At 46.7% G+C, this 24,676-nt stretch overlaps 1 protein-coding gene across 1 annotated transcript in view; it reads left to right on the forward strand.

Annotated features, from left to right (window-relative positions):
• Positions 1 to 24,676, forward strand: part of LOC102274618 (ectonucleotide pyrophosphatase/phosphodiesterase family member 7) — a 38,125-nt gene that overhangs the window by 7,485 nt on the left and 5,964 nt on the right. Inside the window, exons 2-3 of the mRNA XM_005887827.2 lie at positions 11,332 to 11,477; positions 20,357 to 20,983. Of these exons, the coding sequence (XP_005887889.1) occupies positions 11,332 to 11,477; positions 20,357 to 20,983 (773 nt within the window). The remainder of the gene's footprint in view (positions 1 to 11,331; positions 11,478 to 20,356; positions 20,984 to 24,676) is intronic.

A 24,676-nucleotide genomic window follows, 5' to 3' on the forward strand; every position in this document is an offset into this window, starting at 1 on the left:
TGGACTGTCACCAGAGGGAGAAGCAACAGAAGAAGGACTAGCATGAACCTCAGGGATCTACCACCCAGCCTGGGCCCCATGGTATGGGGATGTGGGGGTGCACTCAGTGACCCAAGACCGAGTCCCAAGAAATCCCAACTCCGTCCATGGGTCTGTCCACAGGGCAGGAGTGCCCAGTGGATTCAGTGACCACACCTCCCAGCTGTCCCTCTGTGTCCCTGAACTCTGTCATAGTTTCCCTCAGACCTTGCTGAAACGAAAAGCCATTCTCTGGGGGCGAGCAGCTCATTCCGCTAGTTTAAATCACACAATTCCCTCTCTCTCCTCCAGAAGCCTGTACTTACTGCTCCATCACTGGTAATGACAATGAACATTTTCTGCAATCTCAGTTTTTATTGCAAAGTGATTGAGGACCAGCAAGATTAAGTTATGCTGCTGAAACTAAGGAAATCCCGCCAAGCAAATAGTGGGTGGATAGGAAGTCTTATGGCAGCATGTACTTCCTCCCCCAAGGAACTGACTGAAAATAAGAAGCTAACACCACCACATTTCAGATGAAAGCCACAATACTGTAATCTGACAATTTTAGATCTAGTCAAATGGATACGGCCCGGGGGCGAAAGAAGATGCTCTATAACGAGATGAAAGTGAAAAAGTGAAAGTGTTAGTCTCTCAGTCATGTACAACTCTTGCGACCCCATAGACATTAGCCTGCCAGACTCTATTCCCTCCTCCAGGGGGTCTTCCTGACCCAAGGACTGCACCCAGGTCACCTGCATTGCAGGCAGATTCTTTACCGTCTGAACCACCAGGGAATGAAGGTCTAAAATAAAGCAAGTGAGGTCTTCACAGTCCCACATTTCCTCTTTTCTTGAAAGGACACTTGACAGCATTCTCAGGGCCTCTGGCGGCCAGAATAAAAAGTCTATCTCAGTTCCAGAACCACCAGGGCAACCCCAAAACTGGAGCAACCACTTACAGCTTTGTCAATTCTGTGCTGCACAATTTTGAGGGGGTTGTTTTCATTAATATCATATGGATGGTGCCCCCTGGAGGTGTGCAGGGCACCACTTGCACAAATGAGCAATCACAGTCTATCCCAAAATCAACCTATGAGTAAATATTCCTCATTGATACTGCAGTCAATCATGAGTCCATCTCTCCTTCATGAGACAAAGCAAAAAATTGTGGCCAAAGGCACCTGGATGATTTCTTTTTTTTTTTTTTGGTGTGCCAAATCTTTGCTGAGGCATGTAGTTCTCTGCACAGGGATCGAACCCAGGCCCCCTGCATTGGTAGTACAGAATCTTAACCATTGGATCACCAGGAAAGCCCCCGCTTGGATGATCTTTAAGACTTGATCAGGGTTTCTCATTGTCCTGCTATTGATATGTGAGGCTAGGTCATTGTTTGTCTTGGGGCGTGGCCTGTCCTGTGCACTGTAGAGGGTATAGCAGCATCCCTGGCTTCTACTCACTAGACCAGCAGCATCCCTCTCCTAGTGCCTGATGTTCCTTAGGAGGTAAAACCACCCCCTCATTAAGAACCCCTGAACTAGAAGTGTAATATGCAAATCACATGTAAATCAGAGACCCAAAGGTCATGTACATGACACTGTAGCCAGTGGACAAAAAAGACTGAATGAAAGAGGTGGGAGAGGTAGGGAAAGAGAAAGGAAATCAAATTCCTGCTGCCGGTAACAACACAAGCCCAGCGGATGTTGTTGGAAACTCAGTCAGATGATGCCATAAACCTTCACCAGCTCCCATCCTGCTCCCCCGGAAACAACACTCTGACAAAAATGTCCTGAAAGCCAACAAAACCCACAAACATGAAGAAGCAAAGCAAAGAAAACCACAGACTGCGATAGAAAAGGTGTCCCTCCAACACCAGCCATTTCCACAAGAGGATAAAAATGGGATTCATGGGGAAAAAAAACTAAAGATAAAGGATGGCTGGGAAAACAAGGCATTTCCTAACTTTTCATTGTGGCAATTTCCAACTTGCAGAAAAAGTAGAGAGCATTTCACAAGGAAGCTCTGTGTACCCAGCACCGAGCTGCAAAAATGTGTCCACATTTCGCCTCACCTGTCCGTCACTGTCCCCACCCAAGGCCCTTTATTTCCTCTTTCCTTCTTTCCTTCCTTGAATCTTTTAAAGCAAGTTTCAGACATCATGTCACTGCATGCATAACACATTGGCGTGCCATTCTATCCCAAGCGTTTGGTTTGTATCTACAAAACTTCCACTTCATATTTAACAGATTTGACGTGAATAAACCAGAATCCTTGCAGGTAGAGAAAAGATCTGATTGTCACCAAACAGTTTATCCTACTAGAGCTTCTCAAATTTGAACGTGTGTATGAATCATCTGCCCCCCAGGTGGCTCGGGGGTAAAGAACACGCCTGCCAATTCAGGAGACACAGTTTCGATCCCTGGGTCAAGAAGACTCCCTGGAGAAGGAAATGGCAACCCACTCCAGTATTCTTGCCTGGGAAATCCCATGGACAGAGGAGCCTGGCAGGCTACAGCCCCTGGGGTCGCAAAGAGTCAGACATGACTTAGCAACTACACAACAACAAGCTCCCAGTGCTGCCAGTGCCACAGATCCATGCATCACACAGAGGAAGGGTTAGCCCAAAACACCAGAGCAGTGAAGCAGAAAATGACTGCTCAGGATCACAAGGCCTTGAGTGAGAGAGGAAGCTGGGACCACTTGAGACTGAGGACTCAGGTGTATTGGTTTCTTGCAGCTGCTGTTAACAATGTACTGTAAACTGGGTTGCTTAAAGCAACAGAAAGTCTGGAGGCCAGAAGTCCAAAATCAGGGTTCCAATGGGCCAGGCCCTCTCCAGAGGCTCTGAGGGAGAAGGCTTCCTCGCCTCTTCCACTTCTAATGGCTGCCTGCATTCCTGGGTGTGTGGCCACATCACTCCAGTCTCTGCCTCTGTGGTCACATTGCTTCCTCCTTTTCTATCTGTGCCTTCTTCTCTTCTGCCTCTCATAAGGACACTTGCTTTTGCATTTAGAGCCTATGCAGGTTGTTTTTGTTGTTCAGTCACTAAGCCCAACTCTTTTCAACACCATGGACTGTACCATGCAGTCTTCCCTGTCCTTCGCTATCTCCCAGAGTTTGCTCAAACTCAAGTCCATTGAATCAGTGATGCCCTCCAACCATCTCATCCTCTGTCATCCCCTTCTCCTCCTGCCCTCAATCTTTCCCAGCACCAGGGTCTTTTCCAATGAGTCAGCTCTTCCCATTAGGTGGCCAAAGTATTATAGCTTCAGCATCAGTCCTTCCAATGAATATTCAGGGTTGATTTCCTTTAGGATTGACTTGAGCTCTTTGCTGTCCAAGGGACTCTCAAGAGTCTTCTCCAGCACCACAATTTGAAAGCATCAACTATTTGGTGCTCAGCCTTCTTTATGGTCCAACTCTCCCATCTGTACATGACTACTGGAAAAACCATAGATTTGACTATACAGACCTTTATTGACAAAGTAATATCTCTGTTTTTTAATATGCTTTCTAGGTTTGTCATAGCTTCCCTTTCAAGGAGCACCCATCTTTTTAATTTTGTGGCTGCAGTTCACTATCCACAGTGACTTTGGAGCCCAAGAAAAAAAAAATCTGCCACTCTTTCCACTTTTTACGTATCTATTTGCCATGAAGTGATGGGACCAGATGCCATGATCTGTTTTTTGAATCTCCTCATCTCAAAATCCTGAACTGAATTACATCTGCAAAAACCCTGTTCCCAAATAAGGCAGTACTCATAGGTTCTGAGACTAAGAATATGGATGTATCCTTGAGGAGGGGTGGGGGGACCGTTCAGGCCATTGCACCGGTAAGAAGGGAAAATGAATTGGGAAAAAATGCAGAACAGAGGACAGATCCCATTTCTGTGACAGTGGCCAGTAAGGCAGGCCAAGGGTAGAACTGGGTGCTAACAGGGTTCCCAGACAGAACGCAAGTGTGGCTGTCCGCTGCCAGCTTCTTGAAGAGAGAATGTTTCTGTTTCTGACAGAGGATTAAAGGAAGAGGTGGGGAGTGAGAAAGCTGTTCTCTGCTGGCCTAGTTCCTGAGGAATCGTGTCTCTGCCTTCGGGCCATTCTCAAGTCCTGTTCAGGGATAGAATGATTTATTGATGGTCATAATTAAAAAGCAATGCCAAAAAAGAAGCAGTCAGCACTTTTCATCTGCACTTACACATGAGAAAGAGAAGTTTACTAAAATGGACGCTAAGGTCTTACTTCCCCATCCAGAAAAGGGCTCCCACTGTGAGGTGCCCTGCTGGGGTCAAGCCTCATGACTGTAGCAGGAGTTGATGAGGTTTTAAATTTTGAATGGTACACTGAGCCACCTGTTCTCATCCCCAGCAATTTTATTACAGGTCCAATGGATCATCCATGTGGCACTCTGAGTGTGTAGACTTCGGTTGAGTGTGGTTTTGAGCCCCACTAGGGGCTATTTATCCACCAGTGTCTTGGCTGTAGGTCTGACTGAGCTTCTCTGCTCCAGACTGGAGCATTGGGTTGATTTAAGGTGGTTGATTGACTTCATTTAAAGGCTGTTCTTCCTCACTGATTCCATATCAGCTGGTTAACAAGACCTTTCTTCTTTGGTTTGGGGAATGTGAACTTAATGAAGCACTGGACCCCACAGATCGGGAGGAAAATGAAGATATGTTTATAGCTTAATATGGTAGGTTGGTTCAAAGGAATTACCGACTGACACACAGTAGGTCCTTAAAATTAAAGTTGCTCAGTCGTGTCCGACTCTATACAACCCCATGGACTATACAGTCCAAGGAATTCTCCAGGCCAGAACACTGGAGTGGGTAGCCTTTCCCTTCCCCAAGGGATCTTCCCAACCCAGGTCTCCCACACTGCAGGCGGATTCTTTACCAGCTGAGCCACAAGGGAAGCCCAAAAATACTGGAGTGGGTAGCCTATCTCTTCTCCAGGGGATCTCCCCTACCCAGGAATCAAACCGGGGTCTCCTGCATTGAAGGCAGATTCTTTACCAACTGAGCTATCCAGGGAAGCCCAGTAGGTCCTTAAAATATCGTTAAATAAATGAATGCATGACAAAGTGTGTCTGTGCCCATATAATCTATTGGCAGACAGTTACCGTTGCACCTGAAAATTTGTGGTAGGAATTGAGCAAATGTTTGGGGGCATGAATGTATGATGAATCCCTACAGTTGTGTCCGACTCTTTGCAACTGTAGCCTGCCAGTCCCCTCTGTCCAGGGGATTCTCCAGGCAAGAATACTGGAGGGGGTTGCCATGCCCTCCTCCAGGGGATCTTCCTGACCCAGGGATTGAGCTCACGTCTCTTATGTCTCCTGCATTGGCAGGAGGGTTCTTCACTGCTAGTGCCACTGGGAAGCCCCTTGGGGGCAGGGGGATGCTCTTATTGAATATATTAAGTTATGCATTTTATTTTAATTCCACTAAAGGTTTATTTTATAGGTTTATTTAATGATTTTAACTATTCTTTATAGGCTTATTTTCATCCCACTATAGTAATTTTTTTCCCAAATTGAGTTTGGACTAAATCAAGGTCTGCTTCCTACTTGTTCAGTTAGTACTGGCCATCTACTGTTGGGGCAGAGGGGGGAGGGAATTTGTTCAATTAAATCCAACAAACATTTGTTGAATGCCTACTATGGGCAAAGGTCTACGCTTTGTGCCAGGGAGACACCAAAATGAATGAGGCACAGCCCTACTCTCAACCACATCAGGAAGTAACAGCTGTAAGAAACAGAAATCCATTCACGCTAGCACAAGGAAAAGGACGGCAAGGCAAGGCTCTTCATGGGCAAACTCATGATCGTGGGAACCAAATTAGAGGCAACTGGGGAATAGAAACTGCAGTTATAGAAACCAAACTTCCTCCTCTGGCTCTCAGAAGCCCTGTGGGCTCTCTTATCTGCGCCGTGGGCTTTCTTGTCTCTGCTTCCCTCACTCGTGACCACCTTTCTCTTTTCACTCCTGGTTCATTGTGGGAGAAAGCAGAGCCTACCACCAGCTGATTAGTTACTGTGTCTTTTGGTTCAGATTTTAAGAAAGAGAGAATTGGGTTTCTGGCCAACCAGCTGAACAAAGGGAGGAGACTTGGGGCAAACACGGTATACCTAGACATGTCTGTTAGCAGGGCCTATTAGTAGAGGAATTTCAAGAAAAAAAAAAAAATAGCTGTATTAGAAGCACCCAGAACACATTCTATTTTTAACTCTCTCCCGCCCCCTAGAGTATAAATACCATGAGACAGTCTACCACAGTGCTTGGTTGAAAATATCTGAGAAGAGGAGAAAAGAAGGGATAGAATTCAACTCTGGTTTCCTAAACCATATTTGAGAAATAAATACACATCAGTCCCTGAGAACCAGGTGAAGGAGTTGAATCTAGCTGGGTTCACTCCCAGACCTGAAACACTCAGCTGGGTGACTTACCTACACCTTGCCGTAACTGATACAGTGTGGGAGTCTGCATTGTACCCTAATTAAAGTGTAATTAGCAAGCAGCAGGAATCCCATTCACTAGAAGAGCTCATCCTACTTCCTGTTTCACTTGCATAATTACCTTCCTTGCCAGACACTGAAATGACAGCGATGACAGACTCTCAGAATGATGGAGCCTGGAAGGCCCTTGGAAACCATTAACCCCGCTCGTTCTTTAGACAGGAAAACTGAGGTCCGGAGAGAGATCAAGGGCTCACAAGCCCAGCCATCCATCCTCCCCACCACCCCACACACTCCGCTTGTGCAGCATCATGTGAAACCAGCAGGCTCTGGAAGTCTAGGCACAGACAACGGCGTTTGTTGCCTTCACACAGTATTCCCAGCCAGGTCCTCCCGATTGTCTCCAGAGAGTGTGTGTGCTCAGTCATGTCCAACTCTGTGACACCATGGACTGTAGCCCGCCAGACTCCTCTGCCCATAGGAGTCTCCAGGCAAGAATACTGGAGCAGGTTGCCATTTCCTACTCCAGGAGATCTTCCCAATCCAGGGATTGAACCTGCGTCTCTTGTGTCTCCTGCATTGGCAGGCGGATTCTTTACAACTGCGACAACTGGGAAGCCCCAGAGTATAATGCAGAGAAAATGCAATTCAAGTAAATCCAGGGTGGCTGCTCCCGGCAGCCACGTGTTTTCTAGTTTCCCCTCTCCTCTGTCTTCTTTTGCTCACGTTCCAGAATTGGCCTTTGACCAGGGTAAAAAGGCTTGAGCAGCAAGGAGGAGGAACCTACAGGGCAATGGAAACCTCTCCTGGGTGATGAGTGGTTCCCGGCCACTGGTTGGATTGCCTTTAAGTGTCAGGGTGGGAATAACCCAACCACTACAGAGCAGATTCCCTTTGTACAATTACTTGGAATGAGCCATGCCACAGAATGGAAGCATCATCCTCCCCGAGATCATTTTAGGTTAGTTGTTTGAAACTCAGGTAATATTATTTTGAGGGAGAAATGGATGCTATGATTGGTTAGCCTACTTAACTGATGCTCCAGGGCATGGAAGCCAGAATTTGTAGGGTGCAGGAGAAGTTTCTGTGCCTACAGTGTGTGTGCATGCTGAGTTGCTTCAGTCATGTCCAACTCTATGGACTCTAGCCCGCCAGCTTCCTCTGTCCATGGGATTTTCCAGGGAAGAATACTGAAGTGGATTGCTGTGCTCTCCTCCAGGGAAGTCTTCCTGACCCAGGGATCAACCCACGTCTCTTGCATCTCCTGCACTGGCTTCCTCCAATCCCTCCTCCCATGTCCTCCCAGTGGCTCTGGACACCTCCATCCCCACATTTCTCCAGATACCAGAATGATCCAGGGTCCAAGGGCTCCCTGGTCCCTTAGGGAAGAGGGTGTGGGGTTACAGTCAGCCCAGATTTTGGAACAAGGGGCAGTCTGCTGGAACTAATCCACATGCCTGTGTGAAGGACTAACAGTCCCTGAACCAGTGGTTCCAACATGTCAATGTGCACTGAAACCACCCAGAAAGGTTGTTAAAATGCAGACTCCTGGCCCCTACCCACAACTCTGTATTCAGCAAGGATCAGAGTGGGGACCCAGGAATCTGTGTTTTTAACAAGCAACTCAATTGATTCGAATGTTGATGGTAGTCAATACCAGGGAGAAACACTAGAATGGGTGAAATGGTGGGCATTCGTAATTCCACATGATTTGCTCTTTCCTGGGTGAAGAGAGTCACATAGAACAGGATTCAGGATATTATAGGTTTTTTAAAAAAATAAAGGCAAAGGAGAGCTCCCTGGGTATCTATGTCTGTGCTTCCATGTCCTCTGCTGCGATGACATGGCTCAGTCGTCAGGAAGCTGTAACAAGAGGGCTCCTGGTAGATTTCAGAAGGCTTCCATTATTTATTTGTGAGGCTCCAAAGGTTCTTGCCCATGTGACCTCTACCTGCTCCTAACAGAGTACTCTCACTCACGGGATTCACAGGCTGCAAAGCTCAACATCATCAGGCATTCGGAAATGCATTTCAGAACCACAGTGAGCTACTCACACCTGCTAGGCTGGACATAATCAAAAAGAGGAAAAGGGGTGAACATTGCTAACGGGAAAGTAAAATGATACAGCCACTGTGGAAAATAGCTTAGTAGTTCCTCAAAAAGTTAAACATAGAGTTACCATATGACCCAGCAATTGTACTCCTAGGTATTTACCCAAGAGAATTGAGAGCAGGGACTCAAACAGATACTTGTACATGAATGTTCACAGCAGCATTATTCACAGCAGCCAGAAAGTGGAAACAACCCAAATGTCTACCAACTGATGGATGGATGTCTGGTCTATCGAGACAATGGAATATTATGCAGCCATAAAAAGGAACGGAGTATACATCCATGCTACCAAGGAGATGAAGCCAGGAAACATGAAGCTCAGTGAAAGAAGCCAGACACAAAACACCACATACTGAATGAGTCCATGTCTATGACATGTCCAGAATAAGTAAATCCACAGAGATAGAAAGCAGATTAGTGGCCACCAGGAGGTGTGGAGTGGAGCACTGCAGAGTGACTGCTAATAGGCAGAGTCCCTTTCTGGGGTGATGAAATGTACTAGAACTAGAAAGAGGTCCTGGTTGCACAACATCGTGAATGCACGAAATGCTGCAGAATTGGTCACTTTAAAATGTTAATGGTTAGTTTTATGTCACTGCTGCCGATGCTAAGTCATTTCAGTTGTGTCAGATTCTTTGCAACCCCATGGACTGTAACCCACCAGGCTCCTCTGTCCATGGGATTCTCCAGGCAAGAATACTGGAATGGGTTGCCATGTCCTCCTCCAGGAGATCTTCCCGATCCGGGAAGAATTCGACCCCGGGATCAACTTCATGTCTCTTATGTCTCCTGCACTGGCAGGCAGCTTCTTTACCGCTAGCACTTTATGTGAATTTTACCTGGGGGTCGGGGGAGCAGGGAGTTGTAATTAAACCTCGCAGGTTCCACCCCCAGCTCTGCCACATGACCTTGAACAAACTCTGTGCTCCATTTCCAGCAAAGAGTGAAAGCTTTAATCAGGGATATAACAGTTCCCACCTTGCAGGGCTATTGGGAGCTTCACATGAGCTAATGTTCCCAAAGTGCATTGCTCTTTGGCGTGATGGTGAATGTGAGCCATGATTCCCTCACACAGACCCTACCCCTGTTACACATGCAAATCAAGGCTTGTTCACGTGCACACAGCAAGTTCAGAAGCCAAGTCAGGAGGGGAACCGAGCTCTCATGGATTCGAAGTCCATGCTCTTCACCTGTCAATTGTCTGACCTGATCCCTGACCAGGAATCTTGACACCTCCAGGCCCCAGTCCCTGGCAGCAGCACAACTTACTTCTGGTGACCCCACGCCTGGCTGGCTCTCAGGCCTGCCTGCAAGGCAGAAACGATAAAGCCACAACTAGTTTTGCTTCTTCCCCATTGAAAGCCTTGGCCTTGGCCACCCTAGGGGGACTTTACCCATCAGCAGTCTGGCAGTGGGAGAAGGAAATGGCAACCCACTCCAGTATTCTTGCCTGGAGAATCCCAGGGACGGAGGAGCCTGGTGGGCTGCCATCTACAGGGTCACACAGTCGGACACGACTGAAGCGACTTAGCAGTAGCAGCAGCAGCAGTAGTCTGGCAATGACTCTAACCCAGCAGAAAGCATTTCCCTTCTCTGTGCCCATGACCACAAGTCCCAGTCACAGACGGTCCTTCTTACTGTGGACGTGGAGGAATTGTCACTGTTTTATGATCAGCAGGGTTACCCAGAGGCTTCATCGTCCCAGGAGGAGAGGGGCGTGGACCCTCAGCTCTCCCCTTGAACCTTTCAGCCCCCCTTTAGACTGACCCTCACGTGCAGTCCCTTTTTCCCCAGTACAATGTAACATCACAGGGTTTTTTCCCCACATCTGGTTCAGTTCCTATGTGTTCAACAACAACCTAGCTTACTCACATTCCCCAGTACCTGCCTTCCTCCCTTGTGTGTGTGTGTTAGTCGCTCAGTCTTGTCCGACTCTTTGCGACCCCGTGGACTGTAGCCCACCAGGCTCCTTTGTCCGTGGGATTCTCCAGGCAAGAATACTGGAGTGGGTTGCCATTTCCTTCTCCAGCCTTCCTCCCTTAAACAGAGAGAAATAAGTCTGCCTTCATCTACTGACATGTCTAGAAACCCTTCCTGGGACTTCCCTGGTGGTTCAGTGGTTAAGACTCCGTGCTTCCAATGCAGGGGGCATGGGTCCAATTTCTGGTCAGGAAACTAAGATCCCACATGCCATGTGGCCCAAAAAAAAAAAAAATTTTTTTTTAAACAAACCAAAAAAATTAAATCCTTCCTGATTCCCTTGGTTCCCTCAAACAGCCAAGCCTGTGGGAATCCTGGGAGAAACCCTGGGATGTTTGCATAGACTCAAGTCCACTGGATATTCCAGGTCATCACAAGCCAATGAGGAAAGCCATCCCACAGGAAGTGTCCCAATCCCAGACTCTTAGCTTCTGGACACAGAATAATCTGAGGAACTTGGCCTTCCTGTGCCCGGCTTCCCACCGCCCTCATCAGCTTCCACAGCCAACACCAACTTCCCCCAGGACTGTGAGGTCTGTTCCAGGAAGCAGATCCAATCTGGCAGGTCTGAGATATAATGACCCTTCCTTTGTGGCTGCCAATGTTTGCACCCCAGAAAAACAAGTCTGAAGCCCAGAGGGTCAGCCCTCGGATTAAGTAGGCCAACTGGAAGGATGTTGGGAGGGGCCATCTTAAGAACACGTGGACACCCATGGCAGCAACATTCATAGAACTTACCGATAACTTCCCTCCTTTATTCACCTCCAAGGTCGCTGGATCGAAGATCACGGAGTCATTCACAACATGATGTTCAACACAGAGACACAGTGGAAGTACTCCTTCAAGACCACACAGAACAAGACTGAGTGGTGGGACAATGGCGTTCTCCCCCTCTGGATCACAGCCCAGAGACAGGTATTGCCAGAAACCCTGGGCTGACTTCCTGGGACATCACCTCTCATTCCTAGGCATGTTGTGGGGTGAGGGGCTTAGAAACTGTGTGGTCTTGAGCAAGGGTCTTATCTCTAAGCACCTGTTTCCCTAAATGTGGCACAGGCATCATGATAATGTGCTCATTTAATGGAGTTGGTGTAAGGATTAAATATAATGTGTACTTTATGCACATCTCAGCAAGCTTTAGCTGTTATGGATGGATAAGTCCCCATGAGGGCAGAGTCAGCTTGATCTCAACTGTACCTTCAGGGCTCATAGGGTCTGGACCCAGCCACTCTTTAATAAGTATCTCTTCTCTTGCCTCTGGCTTAGGCATGAAAGCCGTTAGGAGTGAAGCTGACCACTCAATGCATGAAAAGCTCTAATGAGAACATTCACTTGAAAGTAGTAATATCCCAGCACCCATTCACTATTGCTTCGAAAAGGCAAAAATCAGTTGTACTTTGAACTCCAAGCCCCAAGCCTATTGCCAGTTTTGTGTTTTCTCTGTCAGCTTCCAAAGTCATCACTTCAGAACAGATCCTTCTTCTCTTCCCCCAAGATACCAGCCTTGGCTCCAAGCTTCCCTGAGTCCTGACCCTTCCTCTCTGTGCTCCCAGCCTACGCTGTGCATGCTACTTGGCAAAGGGGTGTGACTGCAGCAGCTCAGAACACAGGCTTCGGACTCTGACTCCCAGAGCAGGATCCAGCCAGCCCCACCCTTCTCCCGCAGCCTCACCTCAGGCAATGACCTCTGCTCTCTGCTTCATTTGCTCCCACCCTTAAAATGAGGGTTGTCAGAGTTCGTGCTTCACAGGCTCATTGGGAGGATTAACTGTGATAACACACGTGAGTTGCTTAGTGCTCACTGCCCGAAATGATCAGTCACTGTTATAAATGGAAGCTGAGGCACTTTAGCAGGACTTCAGCTGGTCACTAGAGCTTTAGGTCAAGACTATCCAACAGAACATTCTGTGATGATGGACATGTTCTATTCTGCATGGTCCAATGTGGAAGCCACGGGTGGTAATTGAGCCCTTGAAATGTGGCGAGTGAGACTGAGGGACTGAATATTTAGTTGTGTTTCATTTTCATTAGTTTCAATTTAAATCTAGATACTACACAAGTGGGACTCCCATACGGGACAACACAGCTCTAGAAGAATCACAGGAGGCTGGCCATGACCCTTCTCTACCTCAGGTTCATTTTCTCCTATTTGTTGTGCCCTAGTTTCCTTCCCCAGAGAAGGCAATGGCATCCCACTCCAGTACTCTTGCCTGGAAAATCCCATGGACAGAGGAGCCTGGTGGGCTGCAGTCCATGGGGTCTCGAAGAGTCGGAAACGACTGAGCGACTTCACTTTCACTTTTCACTTTCATGCATTGGAGAAGGAAATGGCAACCCACTCCAGTGTTCTTGCCTGGAGAATCCCAGGGATGCAGGAGCCTGGTGGGCTGCCGTCTGTGGGGTTGCACAGAGTCAGACACGACTGAAGCGACTTAACAGAAGCAGCAGCAGCAGCAGCTTCCTTCCCCAATCTATCACATTTTTAAATTTTGAGGAATAGACCATGCAAATAAACTCTGTCCTTATAATAAAAATAACATCCATAACACTCACTATGTGCCAGCGACTGATTTAAGTGCTTTACGAATATTAATTTATCACAACCCTGAGGTGGTGCTAAGGTTATGCCCCTTTAACAGATGAGTAAACTGAGGCACCAAGTGACACCATAACTTCTCAAAGTCACAAAACTAGTGAGAGGCAGGGCTGGGATTAGAACTCACTCTGGGTTCAGCAACTCTTTAACGCTAACCATGACATAATTTTTATTCTGTGGCCAAAGCATTTAGTCATGGACTTCAGAGTGATTCTTATATCTGCCAGGCTGCTAAGAATGTCTGTAAAGCCCTGATTAATTCACTACTCAAAACCCAGAGCCTCGCTCACTACAGAATTTGTTCACTGGCATGAGGCTTCTGGTGGCATTCTCCCTTCCTGGCACTTTCTTATGCATGGTTCTTGTCTCCTTGTCATTTATTTGCAGGACTTTTTTCCTCCTGCTCAATTCATAATCAGAGTGCTTTTCCTCTTTGCTGAATTCATAAGTGGTTGTGCAAAATGAGGATCTGGTGCAGGGCCAGGCAGCTGACAACACACCACTCATTTGGCAAGCAAATGTCAAGTTGGTGTATCTCATCCTGCCCAGGAAGGGCCATTCAGCCAATTCCCTGAGGAGCTGGCTCAAAAATCTCCTGTAATCAGAGCAAACCTGTGGTCCCAGGTCAGCAACCGCCCCTGCCAAAACAGGGTGACAAATGCCAAATGCCATGGGGTGGGCACATTTGCATTGCCAGGTGGGGTTGCAGGAAGGCGGCCCACCCTGTATCCATCACTGGGAAAATCCATCCTTCTTCTGAGTCTCTTCCAGGTAGGCTCTGTGGATACTGATGCATTCACCTTTAATAGGACTAAAATGTTTTTCTTCAGTGACGCTAATGCTGCCAGAGTCCATCAAGATTCATGAGAATCAGTGTCTCTTGGCAGATGATGCCTATGAGATGGGATTCTCAACCACCTTTGCATCCAATCTCCACAGTCCACGAGGGTATCCTCACACCATCGGGACTTCCCTAACGGTCAGGCTATGAATGGAGAGGCTCCACTGAAAGCAAGTTGGGACTTTTTTTTGGCCTGCACTGGGTCTTAGTTGCAGAGAAGGCAATGGCACCCCACTCCAGTACTCTTGCCTGGAAAATCCCATGGACGGAGGAGTCTGGTGGGCTGCAGTCCATGGGGTCGCTAAGAGTTGGACACGACTGAGCAACTTCACTTTCCCTTTTCACTTTCATGCATTGGAGAAGGAGATGGCAACCCACTCCAGTGTTCTTGCCTGGAGAATCCCAGGGATGGAGGAGCCTGGTGGGCTGCCATCTATGGTGTCGCACAGAGTCAGACACGACTGAAGCGACTTAGCAGCAGCAGCAGGGTCTTAGTTGCAGCATGCGTGATCTTCACTGCCATGTGCAGGATCTGCGTTGAAGTATGCGCGATCTTTAGTTGCAGCATGCTGGATCTAGCTCCCTGACCAGAGATCGAACCCAGCTCCTCCAGCACTGGGAACACAAAGTGTTAACCACTGGACCACCGGGGAAGTTCCAGAGAGCAGGCTGGGATTTTAAACAAGCTCCTGGGATAACTGAACCTGATCAATGACTAAGGTATTTCACCAAGTTCAGAAGTCCTAATTCTCAGAGAAAGGCAGGCAGCTATGGCTGTGAGACCCAGGAAGGTGAAAGTGTTAGTTACTCAGCTGTGTCCGACTCTTTGCAACCCCATGGCTGTAGTCCACCAGGCTCCTCTGTCCATGGGATTCTCCAGGCAAGAATACTGGAGTGGGTTGCCCTTCCCTTCTCCAGGGGATCTTCCTGACCCAGGGATGGAACCCGGGTCTCCTGCATTGCAGGTGGGTTCTTTACCACTGTACCACCTGGGAAGCCATGAAAACCTAGGGGCATGTTTCTCCTCTTATGGAAGAGACAGAAAGAGTATTAAGATGTGAAATGGTGTGGGTGAGATACTCATGTCTGCCAAGAGTCTGTAACAGGACCGCGGTAGGCTGCCACCAGGAGGGGATTTGGAGAGACGGTGGGGAGGGCAGCTAAGGTTCTCAGTGTCAGCCAGATCTCCTAGACAAAAGCTTCCAAACTTGGAAAAGCTGTGAGAAAGAGGGTGCCAGCAGTTTTTGCTTAGAAGAGCATTAATAGCAACATAATGCATCCCAGTACTGGTACAAATTGTGTCTCCATCACACATCATAAAGGTTCTAAGAATAATACTCCGACCTCCAAAAGGGCGTGGGAGGGTTAAAACACAGACTCTTGGCCCTCTCTATTCCTTCTGTTCAGTGACGCCTCCAGAACACAGAAGAACGATGAAAACACTCAGAACCAACTTATGGTTTCAAATATTGGATTGGTCAAAAACTTTGTTTGGGTTTTTCCATAAGCTATTACAGAAAAACCCAAATTTTCTGGCCAGCCCAATACATGGAGTCCATCTCTTTCCACTCAGTCATTCCCAAGAATGTGTAACTAACTCCTTTCCCTAAACCACTAAACATACTATCCACCAAAGTACAATGGGATGAACACTTCAGGGCCCTTTATAAAACCTATACATCTTGGTGACATTAATTCCGTCCACTAAAAGAAGAGACAAGACAAAACACAAAACCAAACTGAAACTCTTTCACTAATGATTGGTTCTGAAGAGTTCTGTTAAGTGTTTGTTGCTCAGTCTCGTCCAACTCTTTGTGACCCTATGGCCTATAGTCTGCCAGGTTCCTCTGTTCATAGAATTCTCTAGACAAGAATACTGGAGTGGGTAGCCATTTCCTTTTCCAGGGGATCTTCCCGACCCAGGGATCGAACCCAGGTCTCCCGCATTGCAGGCAGATTCTTTACTGTCTGAGCCACCAGGGAAGCCCCAAAGAGTTCTGTAGATTCTATACAAAAGCCAACACTCAGGCTTTGCCCTAAGAAGTATCAACTCTTGTTTTAAAGCAGCAGCTTAAGAGTAATAGCCACACTGATGCAATAGTACACTAAGGAAGAATAATGCACCTAATAAAACTAGTGATTTTCCAATTGCTATTGCTTCTGGAAACACTGATTATGCTAATTAAAGGGTAGAATAGTAAATACCCACTCTTTTGCATCCAATTAAGTGCTCAGATTGTTTCTCAGAAGTATTTGTTGAAAATAGCACTTTTGATTATCGTAGATCCCAAATAAACAGAGTCAAGTGTGTGTGTATGTATGTGTGTGTATACACATGCTCACATATATATTTCTCTCTGGAGCTCATTTCACAAAGCATCATAAATCCTAAAATTTCTATGGGACCAAGCGAGAAAAACCATAGCTTCCTAAGACCACAGCTTGGATACCTTTAAAGAAAGAATATGTGTTAAGAATATAGCACGAGAAAACAATTTTAAGTCGGGAACATCTGAGATTTAACAGGCAAATACCTAGGAACTTAACTAATATGCAGTGCTGCCTAAGTCCCTCACAATGTCAATGTCAGCTTATTCTAAATAATAAAATAGCCAAACTGTGTTCTACAAAATGTTGGAAGTTTCATCCTTCCAATCAATCCATACTTGAGAGCAAAGTCAATTTACACTTAGAGTTAAACAAACTACCATCGCTAAAAACTAAGAATTATGTCTAATGCCAATCAGAAATGCAATAAATAAATATTAGAGGATTTGCAAGTTAAAGCAACCATAGAAATTCTATTATCAGAAAGGAAAATGTGTTACCTGTAGAGGTTACAAATAAGACACTAGAACCCAAAAGAGAAAGCATTTATGAAACTATTTCCATAAGTTAATCAAGAGAGAAGAAGGTAGGTTTTCTGCCCCTAAAAGGAGATGTGATTCATGCATTCATGCAGCATGCACTTAATCAGCAGTCAGCACTTAAGTCTGAGCTAGGCCTGTCCTAGGTCCCAAGAAAAATGCATTCAACAAAAACAGCCACACTTTCTAGAGGAGGGAATTAGATAGTTTTCAAAGCAAGCAAATTAAGGTAATTTCAGGTTGGGGAAAGTGCTTTAGAGAACATAAAACCGGATCCCAAAATAGGAAATGAACGCTGGAGGGCAGAAGGGACAATATTCACCTACAGCTATGGACAGAAGAACTTCTGGAACTGTGCAAAGCGTTTAGTGTTAGGACTTCTGTCTTGGGTCAAGCTTCCTAAAACCAGAGCCTGAGGCAGGGACGCAGTGCATGTAACATATGGAGAGAGAGCTCTCAGGAGACGGGAGTAAGGAAAACTGACGTGGCAGGAGAATGAGCTAAGTGAGATGTGCCCTCTGCTGGACACCAGCTTCAGCCTGATCCCCCAGGAGCACAGGAACATGAATTGCACCCCATGTTATCCCACCCTGAAGCCAGGGAGCTGGCTTTATGTCCTGCTGCTGGTCACTAGCCGTGGGCTGCTGAGGATAAAAGACCAGTATAGGCTACCTACTCAGGTGAGGCAGGTCTGGCCACTTGGCAACGGGATTTTTCCAAAACATGGAGGAACAGTGAGACATTAGCAGCACCCCCACAGAAATGGATGTGGGTGCACAAGCCCAATAAGGGGATCTGGATGGGGCCCCAACAGCATCCCCTACAACTTCCAAATAGCTTACCTGCCTCTTTCTCTCAAATGGTACATGGTAAGTTTGGCATTACACTTGATTATACTTTTATACCCAGTCGTATGCCACATAGCCATGACCCAGGTGCTAATACCCCACAGTTCATCCCATAATTTATTCCCTATACCAAATTGACACCATTACACCAGTACCCTCTCTTGGCTCTACTAAAGCCATTGAACTGTAGAGAGTTTTTCAGAATATCCAAATCTTGGGTAATACAAGAAGAGTCACAGAACAGCCCTCAAGTTAACAGCCAGGATGAAGAAAAGTAGTTGCTCCCCAAATAAGCAGGTCAGTCATTTATGGAACCAGAAATTTATCAAGTGCCTAGTATGTGCCCAGTCCTGGTCAAGGAGCTGCTTTACAACAACATATTTAGTGATATGGGTCCATCTTACTGTTAACTCGTTGGTGAGTGTACATAAAATTATTTTATTTTCCTAACAATTTTACCAGGCTTTATCCAAAAAAAAAACACCTTTCTGCCGAGGAGTATTATCGCTTAATATTTTCATGACTTTGAAATTACTTGTGTTGCTAACACAGCCTCATTTTCAGTCTGAAGACTCAGTTCTGCTCATGGTAAAACCTTCATCTCAGATCTGAGTCAAAGCTCTGATCCCCAGCACGCTCCCTACCCCACCACAGACTCTCTGGTGGCCCCAGATGCCTGGAAAAGAAGGAGCGTGACCCATGGTCCACTCTCTCGAGCCCCCACCCCACCCCTCTTTCCCCAGTTTACCCACTGGAGACAAGGAGAGGGAAGAGACAAGCAGCTCCTCCCATGACGGCTTTTAAGGAGGCTTTTAAGGAGGCCAGGGCTCTTCTGTCGGCTGTAATCTAGTGCCTTGCCTGGTTTCCCGCAGTGTGACAGAGAGGTTGAAGGTGGCTGGGCCACTGACAACAGTTTCAGGTCAAGCAGCAACCCCAGGCTCTGGTCAGGCCTTGCAAGATTCAGCAGAATTTCATGGATGACCCACCACCTTCCTCGGACGTGAGGAATCCCATGCTCCCTGTTGCAGCCATTCCTTCCATGACCAGAGCCTCCAATCTCAGCTTCCTTCTGCAGACTCCAACCCGGGGGTCTACAGGCACATTTCAGTTCCACCTTCAATGCCCCTCATGAGACAGAAACTGGAGGAAATAATCATTACCCCTCTACCTGATCGTGCGATTGGGCCCAATGCTCTTTGTTCCTCTCCAGGAAAGACAAAAGCTGAGCTCACTGAACGCTTACCAATGTGCTCCACGTGCATTTAGTCCCTGCAACCACCCCACGAGGTGGCATTAACATCCCCACTTTACAGATGAGGAGACAGAGGTGGAGAGCGTTTTGGCAACACACATCCAAATGAAAGAGAAAAGATAAACCCAGGCAACCCAGCAATAAGCACACCTTTAACTGCTCTGTTGTCTGCCTCTGGGTCCGGCATCAAGCAGACATCTGCACAGGGAATAAGATGACAGCCTTCGCTTTTGCAAATACCCCAGAGTCTATAAACATTAGAGATGGGAACAGCTAGGCAAATTCTTTCATCTCTAACAGCCCCAGAGGGAGTCCGCAGATCTCATCTCGTTGGCTCTGGCTGGGACATGGGCCCAAGGCTCAACCAACTGCTGTGGCCAGGGGACACAGTGTCCCCTGACTGGCCAGCCCAGAGCCACACCCCACCTCTGGAGCCTGATGTGGGACCAACACACCCCAAACCAGGCATGGAGCAAGAGCAAGGAGGAGAGCCTCCAGGGGATGTCAGATGCTCCAAACCTGCAGATGGTGGAGTGGGCGCTGGGCAGGCAAATATATTAACTGCCCACTGCACACACTGGACACACTGGGGAAGGCTTGTGGTGGCTTGTTAGGTCTAGAGGCAATGAAAAGAGTGCCTGCCAAGGGCCAAAACACAATGCCAACACTTGATCTTAAAGCTATCTGGATTAATCCTCAAAAAAGTCCCATCAGCTTCTTGGCATTTTACAGGCAGAAACACTGAAGCACTACGAGACTAAAGAACTCACTCACCACCGCCAGTTTAGAAAGTACCATTTCTCCTCCAATCCAAGGAACGTTTTTATTTTTTATTTTGCCATCCCAAATTGGAACACATCTTCCAGTCACTGAAGTGTCAGCGGTTTCACTGGCAGCATTTTTCTTCACTGCTGCTGCTAAGTGGCTTCAGTAGTGTCCAACTCTATGCGACCCCATAGACGGCAGCCCACCAGGCTCCCCGTCCCTGGGATTCTCCAGGCAAGAACACTGGAGATGGTTGCCATTTCCTTCTCCAATGCATGAAAGTGAAAAGTGAAAGTGAACTCGCTCAGTCGTGTCCGACTCTTAGCGACCCCATGGACTGCAGCCCACCAGGCTCCTCCGTCCATGGGATTTTCCAGGTAAGAGTACTGGAGTGAGGTGCCATTGCCTTCTCCAATAAAGGCACGTCTTCCAATTATCGGTGTTTTAGATTCCAGGAGATCCTGGTGATGTCAGGAATGAAGCCCAATCCCATCTGCCTCCAAAGCCCACATGTTTTCTATGCATGTTTCTGGACTGGGGCAGGGCTGCCAACATGTTGGGCTTTGCATATGATGAGAAAGACAGAAGAAACAGCTCTAACAGGCTTTTATTCTTGCACTCGCAGGGGAGGAAAACAGCGTCATTCCACTATCCCGGGGGAGGCGCCAAGTACCAAGGAGAGGCTGTCCAGCGGTCCCTGGTGGAGTCGCACACCCACCCAAATGGCAACGAGACAGAGTGGAGACAGAACATCGACATCGTCATGAACTGGTTCACCAAGGAAGATTTTGACTTCGTGACCCTGTACTATGGAGAGCCAGATAGCGTGGGACACCTCTACGGACCTGACACAGAGAATAGGAGGGCAATGATTCAGCAAATCGACAGAACCATCGGGTACCTGCTGGAAGCCATTGGGAGGCACAGCTTGACTGAGCACCTCAATGTCATCATCACGTCAGACCACGGCATGACCACCATGAAAAAGAAACCCAACATCACCGAGATCCTCCTGAGAAACTACATCAGCTTCAAGGACTTGGTCCAGTTTGACATTGTGGACTACGGCGGCTTTGGGATGCTTCTGCCCAAACCAGGGCAAGAGGAAGCTGTTTACCAAGCGCTGAAGAACGCTCATCCTCACCTCAATGTCTATAAGAAGGAGGAATTTCCAGAACGCTTCCATTTTGCCAAACACGAGCGGGTCCTGCCAATCGTGATGTACGCCGACCCTGGTTATAGCATCAGCGGGGTGAGTGGATTCTAAAATAGAGTCCATCTTGGATCTGGAAGGCAGCCAGTAGGGAAGGACTGTTCTGAAAAAAATTAAAACATAAGTGCATGCATGATGAGTTAGTAGTAGCCCACTATTTTCTGAGTGTTCCCCACCTCCCCGCATCCCACCCTACCTACCCTGCTCCATCTTACCATTATGCAACAATAATGACATATATCTCTGACCAAGGTTGTGTCTAGGGCTGTGTTAAAAATTTAACATGAGTTATTTCATGTTTGGGCTTCCCTGGTTGCTCAATGATCTACCTCAATGCAGGAATTATAGGAGATGTGGGTTTGATCCCTGAGTCGGGAAGATCCCCTGGAGGAAGAAAGGGCAACCTACTTCAGTATTCTTGCCTGGAGAATCCCATGGACAGAGGAGCCTGGCAGGCTATAGTCCATCAGGTCATAAAGAGTCAGAAACAACTGAGCAACTGAGCGCACACACACACACTTTATTTTTGTTTTCCTAACAACCCTAAAGGTTGATTCTCTTATCTTCCCTTTGTAATAAGGAAGAAACCAAAGCTGGAGAGGAGTGATTTGGTATTAGAAATGTAAGGCTGATGTACAAACCCAAGCCTATGTGTTGGATCAACAAGAGATTAACACCCCTCCCTCCCCCAAAAAAACACCTTCTCATTCCCATTTGCATACAGTCAAAAGAAAAAAGGCAATCCTGATCACATAAAAATTTATACACAGATGCCCATGGCAGTATTATTCCTAATAAACAAAAGGTGAAAACAACCAAAATGCCCGTCAGCTGATGAATGGATAAACAAAAGAGGGTCTAGCCATACAGTGGAATACTATGTAGCCATTAAAAGGAAATGAAGTACTGAAACGTGTTATCATGTGAATGAACCTTGAGAGCATAAGGCTCAGTGAAAGAAGTCAGATAGCAGAGACCACATATTGTATGATTCCATTTAAATGAAATGTCTAGAATACACAATTTTATAGATACGGAGCATAGATTGGTGATTGTCTAGGACCAGGGGAAGTTGTAGGGAGATTGGGGAGTAACTGCTGAGGGGTATAGGCTTTCTTTTTGGGGTGATGGAAGCGTTCTAAAATTGACTGTGATGATAGTTTCACAACTCTGTGAATACATTAGATACCATTGAATCGTATACTTTAAATGGATACATTGCATTGTATATGAATTATATCTCAACACAGCTGTTACGAAAAAAATAAGAAGCCTAAAGAAGAAAATACCAAAATCAATGCTAATTGTGAGACATACATAAGACATGCGCATCAAGGCAGGCAGAAGATTAAATTGATCACTGCATCCCATTTTTTTTAAAACTACCAACCAATAATTCATGACAGAACAAAGTTTAAGTGATGCTTCAATATCACATGACAGAAGACTGTCTCAGGTACAACCTGAAGGATCCTTGTCTAAGGCTATGAACAGAAGCCAAATGTCATAATTACATTTGCAATCTGTATACTCTTCAGTTGCTGAAAGTCCAGAGTATAACAGGTCTGGGAAAGCTCATAAGGTTATTGTTTAATATTGGTGGAAACATTTACAGTAAAATGCAAAACTTAATTGGTATTTTGTAAGCCCCCACGTGGCCTGGAGCAAAGGCCCTGCCAAGAAGTTTCCATAGTACTGACCCCTTTGTAAACCTGGTTAATGATGTCACAGTTTGAGAGGGATGATAAGACATTTAATTGGACAGTCCTATTCCCAGCATGACCAACCAGATAGTTTGAGGGATGGGATGCAGTGATCAGTTTAATCTTCTGGCAAACTATCTGTTAGACAGAAAATCTTTTGTGTCTCAATGCTCTAATTGAGTCCACTGCTCATATTCCCACCCACCTGCCTGCCTTGATGTGCAGAGCAGAGTGGGTGTGACTCTTCTCTCTTAGGATTCAGTTCAGTTCAGTTCAGTCACTCAGTCGTGTCCGACTCTTTGCAACCCCATGAATAGCAGCAAGCCAGGCCTCCCTGTCCATCACCAACTCCCGGAGTTCATTCAAACTCATGTCCATCGAGTCGGTGATGCCATCCAGCCACCTCATCCTCTGTCATCCCCTTTTCCTCCTGCTCCCAATCCTTCCCAGCATCAGAGTCTTTTCCAGTGAGTCAACTCTTCGCATGAGGTGGCCAAAGTACTGGAGTTTCAGCTTTAGCATCATTCCTTCCAAAGAACACCCAGGGCTGATCTCGTTTAGAATGGACTGGTTGGATCTCCTTGCAGTCCAAGGGATTCTCTAGAGTCTTCTCCAACATCACAGTTCAAAAGCATCAATTCTTCGGCGCTCTTAGGAGCTTGCAAAGAACATGAGGCCATTACTGGGATCACTTAACTGTTCTTAACAGGCTGCCCCATGGCATCAAGTTCTTCCCAGGTGGCGCAGTGGTAAAGATTCCACCTGCCAATGCAGGAGACACAAGACATGGATTTGATCCCTGGGCGGGGAAGATCCCCTGGAGTAGGAAATGGCAACCCTGCTCCAGTATTCTTGCCTGGGAAATCCCATGGACAGAGGAGCCTGGAGGGCTACAGTCCATGGGGTTGCAGAGTTGGACATAACTGAGTGACTGAGCACAAGAGCATAGCATGGCCTCAAATGCCTTTGGACTGGTTTCTTTAGCCAGGTGAGGGAGCCTGAGCTGAGCAGACAGGCATCAAGACAACTATGAGACCAACTTTTCAATACACAGAGATCACATGTCTGACATGCCAGAGTATCTGTTGGTCCTAAGAAAATAAGAAAATATAAACAGTGCTGTGGTGTGACTGATGTTACTTTGTCCCTTGAAAAGGGGTCAGACAAAAATCTATCTAGTACTCATTAAACAATTACCTACAATCCTGATACCCTCCTCTTTAATCCTCCTCTCCCCCGCCCCCCCAAAAAAATATGCAACTTTGTGCCATAAGAAACAACATACCTGGGGACTTTCCTGTTGGTTCAGTGGCTAAGACTCTGAGCTCCCGATGCAGGGGCCCAAACTCAATCCTCAACCCCACAAGCCCCAACTAGGAGTGTGCCACAGCTAAGATGTGGCGAAGTCAAATAAATAAATAAATATTTTTGAAAAAGAAAATAAATGCTCCTAGCTCTAGAGCCAGTCTGGGTTCAAACACCTGCTCCAACATTGGCTACTACATGACTCAGGGTAGTTTATTCATCTGTAAAATGGCAGTGATGAGGATAGAGCCTTCACTTTATAAAACATTCAGAACACTTCTTGGTGCACAGTGAGCCCTCTATGTTTGCGCCTATTAGGACCGTCAGTATTACTATCTTATTACTGCTTCCAACAGGTGTGCTTTTCTTTGAAAAAGAAAGTGTTAGTCACTCAGGAGTGTCTGACTCCTTGTGACCCCACACACCAGGCTCCTCTGTCCACAGAATTCTCCAGGCAAGAATACTGGAGTGGGTTGCCATTTCCCACTCCAGGGTATCTCCCTGACCCAGGGACTGAACCCAGGAATCCCAAATTGTGGGCAGCTTCTTTACCATCTGAGCCACCAGGGAAGTTGTGAGCTTTATTCTCTTCTTTAAAGATCTTCCATGCCTGCTCCTTTCTGCCACTGCAGAGAGCAGTGTCCTTCCTTGTCATTTAAGTGCTCAAAGATTTCCTGGATCTAACAACTATGGAATTAACTAAGGGGCAATTTTCTTTCAGAGG

The sequence above is a fragment of the Bos mutus genome, chromosome 25 (genome assembly GCF_027580195.1).
Source record: "Bos mutus isolate GX-2022 chromosome 25, NWIPB_WYAK_1.1, whole genome shotgun sequence".
In the NCBI taxonomy this organism is placed as follows: Eukaryota; Metazoa; Chordata; class Mammalia; order Artiodactyla; family Bovidae; genus Bos; species Bos mutus.